Source organism: Gracilinanus agilis, chromosome 1, assembly GCF_016433145.1.
Source record: "Gracilinanus agilis isolate LMUSP501 chromosome 1, AgileGrace, whole genome shotgun sequence".
NCBI classification, from domain to species: Eukaryota; Metazoa; Chordata; class Mammalia; order Didelphimorphia; family Didelphidae; genus Gracilinanus; species Gracilinanus agilis.
In genome coordinates this window covers 684303470-684308171 of record NC_058130.1, presented here as the reverse complement: position 1 = coordinate 684308171, position 4702 = coordinate 684303470, and the positions used below count along the sequence as shown (strand labels likewise).

Genomic DNA, 4702 nt, shown 5'->3' with positions numbered 1-4702 from the left:
AAGTTTGTTGCAAGGATCAAATAACATAATGAATGTAAAGGATTTTGCAAGACTTGAATGGCTCAATTATCTCAATGTTAGTTATAATTAAATTATATTATAATTAATATTATGTCATAATATTAATTACACTATAATATAATATTAATAATTAAATTTTAAATTTAATTATAAAATTTGATAAAATTTAAAAATAATGAAATAAAATTTAAATCTAACAAAATAAATAAATAAAAGATAAAATAAAAAGATAATAATCACAAAATAATAAAATAAATAAGAATAAAATAAAAATACGATAAAAATAAAATAGTTATAATTATTATTATGGCATAATGCATATAAAATACTTTGTGAATTAAAACGTGTGTCAAAAGTGGACTAGAAATTCATATGAGCAAATAGTGTGGCATGTTAGCCAAAATCCCTAATGCTATCTTTGTTGTGGTGCAGTGGAATCTCATTCTGCGTGACTCCATGGGCCATAATGTCCATGGAGTCTTCCTGACAAAGATAATGGAATGGTTTGCTATTTCCTTCTCCAGTGGATTAAAGCAAATGTAGTTTAAGTGAATTGTCCAGGGTCACACAGCTAGTAAGTGTCTAAGTCCAGATTTGAACTTAGGAAGGCAAATGGTGTTGACTCCAGGGTTGGCATTCTATCCACTGCATCACCTAGCTGCCCTTCTATTGGAGATTTCCATTATAAAATACTTTATAGTAAATGTAAGCTTTTTCTCTTTTGCTATCATGATGATTATTTGTTCTGCATGAAGGAGAGATGGACCTCAGGAAAGGAAGAGCTGGTGGAATAATTATAAATGAGACATCAGAGATGAAACCAAAAGTTGGAGAATGGTAGAGACAGGAGGCTGGGATGATGGGGAAGGAGCATGTGAGGATATGTGGGCATGATGCCTGGGTAGAATGAGAACATGGGATGTTTTGACACTACTTTCAAGTTGGATGAATGAATGAATAAGAAACCAGACAAGTAGCTCTGGAATAATTTAAAAATGGCTTTATTTGGTAGTGTAGGAAACTAAGTAGGAGGAAGATGGTCCTAGAATCATTAGATTTCAAGCTGAAATGAATTGCAGAAGTCATCTAATCCAACCTCCTCATTTTCCAGATGAGGAGGCTGAGCCAAGAGAGGGTATGTGACTTGCTCCAGGTCACTCACCTTAGTAGAACCAGGTTTTGAAATCTAGTCTATCCCCTAAATGCAAATCCAGTGTTCTTTTCCCTGTATAATACTCTCTCCCAAACTTCACTGATTATTATTCTTAAATCCAGGTGTCTATGTCCTGTTTTCTGAGCTAGAATGCAAACGCCTTAAATCAGCAACTGTACCTCCTATTTATTTCTCTTTTTCCAGAGATACAAACATAGTATTCGATACCCAGCAGTGGGCCAAAGGAATACCTGGTGAGACACTGAGATCCTCCCTGAATTCCTAAAACCTCAAAAGGCTGGAATGGCTCTGGCTGAAATTCTAAATTAGGACATTGGCTTGGGGTTTTACCAGAGGTCTGGGGCAAGGTAAGAAAATGCTCCAGCATGAGATCAATACAGCAGGCATTCCATGCTTCAATTCCACTCCATAAAAGTAATGAACTGCACAATAGGAAGCTACTCCCTGCTGAAATCTGAATCCTCAAATGACAATATTTCCCACTGTCCACTTAAAGCAACACCAGTAAAGCGAATAACTTGTCAACTGAGAAAGAATTTTAGAATTTCTTCAAGTGCCTTTAGTTTTCTATGACTAGAGAAGTTATTGGTGAATCTATCTTTGAGCCTCCTTGTATCCCAGGCTGTTGGACTCATTAAGGTGGAAGAGATTTAGAGGTTAGGTGGAGAGCAGAATAGTAGAAAAATAAGCCAGACAATTCCATCACTACCCAGGGATGGCCCTGTGGCTCAAACCCATTTATTGTGAACTCTTTAAAGCAGAAGACAAAAGTGATATGTGCTTGGTAGCTTATTTTCTATAAATTTTGTCCATCCTCATCTACACAAGAATTTAAAGTGACATTTGCAGAAAGGCTGAACAAGTTGTAGCATAGGTGTGTGATAGAAACCTTCTCTATGAGAAATTCTGAGCAGGTTATTTTCAATACTAGAAATACCTACATGTAATTATGAAGAGTGAAATGAGCAGAATCAAGGGAACATTATATACAGCAATGGAAATATAGCTTAAAGAATAACTTGTGTATGTCCAGTTCCAGAGAAAGAACTGATAAATAAAAATAAGCAAAACATAATATTATATATTCATAGATCCTTTTGTCAAATGATACCTTCTTTAGAGTCAGGAGAGTAGAAAGGGAGGAGAGAAACCTGGGAATTTCAATGTAACAAATAAATCAATTATTAAAAAAAATAAGAATTAAATAAAATGCTTCCCTACTGCCTACCACATTAACTTCAAAATATGCCTGATTTTCAAGATCCCCCATGCTACTTTATTATCGGGGAATAGAAGTATGTTAGAGATATCGAATTCAGTTGTTCCCCTAAACTTACAGAGGAAGAAATTAAGACCAATAGAAATTTAATCATTTGCTCAAGGTCACAAAATGACTAAATTTCTATGGGTCTCAATTTCATCCAACCTCTAAATCCCATGTAAAAGAGACAGACAGACATGCAAACAGACAGACAGAGATAGAGACATAAAGAGACAAACTGAGAGACAGACAGACAGACAGAGAGACAGAGACAGAGATAGAGACAGAGACAGGGATAAAAAGAGAGATACAAAGAGAGATGTAAATGGAAGAGCTGGGATTTAACACCAAATCTGTTGTCTAGCTCTCCTTTCACCTGTACTATAAAAAGCTGCTCCTCTAATTTGACTTTTTACTGTTTTCCAGCACATAAACCTTTGTTCTAGCCAGTCTCTTCTGTACACAGTTCATTCCACATGTCATTCTTTTCCCTGGGACCCTTGGTTCATGCTGTTCCTTTACTCCATTTCTAATAATAATATCCAGAAATAGGATCCAGATTGGATCCGTGGCACTCCTAGGTGAGGAAACTCCCTTAATTTGTAGTCTTAGAATATTGCCTGTGGAGCTGCTACATTAAGTGACCTAAGGTTACAAGTCCAGAGGGGGCACCTTCTTCCCAACCCTACCTCCCTAACTTCTTAAAAATAATAAATAGCAACTGTGATATGCTGCTGTTGCTGCTGCTACTCAGTGCTTAACAGTGCCTGGGCCATAAAAAACCCTTAGTAAATGTTAATTGACTGACTACTACAATTTTTATTTCTATTACACATAGGTTTGCAAAGCACTTTCTTAACAATCCTATGAAGTCAGTTGTATAGATGTTGTAATCCTCATTCTACAGATATGAAAACAAAGGCTCTGAGAGTTTAATTGACTTTTGGATGATCTACTGCTAGTAAATGCTTCAGGGAAGAATTGAACCCAGACCTGAATGAATGCCAGATAAAGGGTATTCTCTTCTACAACATGACTCTTTCATTTATCCAAATTCTACCCATTCTTGAAGGTCTCCTCTTCCAGGAAGTCTCTTCTGGCTTCTCAAGTCCCCTTGCATCTATCCCCTTTGGGAACTCCTATTGGTCCCAGAATCTAGAGGTTCTTAACCATTTTTTTATATTGTGGATCCTCCTGACAGTCTAGTGAATCCTTTAAGTCCATGATGGTGAACCTATGGCACATAGAGAACGCTCCACAGGCACATGCAGGCCCCTCACTTGGGAAGCTGGCCTGCCTCCACCCCAACAATCCTGCTTTTGTAAGCAAAGAATTGATTAGGTCCAGACCCTCCTGATTGCACTGACCTACTTAAAATAACTCCCTGAGCAAATCTAGGGCTGAGCCCCATTCACCAAGCCCTGAGGGACTGTGCTAATCAGATCCTCCCTAATCCTTCAAAGGAAGTTGGAGAGGAAATCATACACTGTCCCAAATGGAGGGATCAAATCAGCTAACAACTGGCTTGGAAGGTCCCCATAGTTTCATCCTATCCACCCCCACCACTGTAAAACTGGACCAGCAGAGTACATGGATTTCTGTCTCTTTCATTAAACCCTTTATCTCCCCAGAAACAGGGGCCAGAAGAGGAGGTGGGGACACCCATTCCTGTGAGCCGGTGGAAGACCTCAAATATCTTTTTCTCAGCAATAAAAAACAGCTTCAGGACACTCTGGAATTACTAGTCCCCTCCCCCTCTCCCCTTGTTATCTTAATCCTACCTGTTGCTTTAACTCTTAACTCCCTGACCCAATGACTATTCCTCACCTCACATTCTAGGTCTTTTCCTGGGTTTTGAACTATGCACACCAGCTACCTGGGCAGATAATTCCCTAATTCAATTGGGGGAAACAGTAGCTAAAGTGGGTCCCTCAGACTGTTGGGAAGCAAGAAATACCCACAAAGAAGAAAATCTCCAGCCCCTAGCTCATGGTCTCAGTGCCTCAAAGGCCTACCAAATTCCTGAGGCTTCCAGGAAATTTGCATCCACTTGGGTTCTAGCTACCCTCCCCTTTAGAGAAGGCCCTCTGATTTCTCAAGGGGCAGCCTTTTACCTTAATGAATATTCCCAGGCCTAGCACATGGGATGATGCTCATTCAGGATGGATGGGTTAATCAAGACCCCTTCTGGTATTAGTGCTTTGCTGAGGGTTGGGCCTGGCCTTTTTCCTTTGAATAGGACTCAT

The 4702-nt window shown here is 38.8% G+C and overlaps 1 protein-coding gene across 1 annotated transcript in view; it reads left to right on the top strand.

Annotated features, from left to right (window-relative positions):
* SLA (Src like adaptor) overlaps positions 1 to 4201 on the top strand; it is a 51138-nt gene extending 46937 nt beyond the window's left edge. Inside the window, exons 6-8 of the mRNA XM_044684377.1 lie at positions 1297 to 1349; positions 3658 to 3777; positions 4088 to 4201. Of these exons, the coding sequence (XP_044540312.1) occupies positions 1297 to 1349; positions 3658 to 3777; positions 4088 to 4201 (287 nt within the window). The remainder of the gene's footprint in view (positions 1 to 1296; positions 1350 to 3657; positions 3778 to 4087) is intronic.
* Positions 4202 to 4702: the final 501 nt, after the last annotated feature.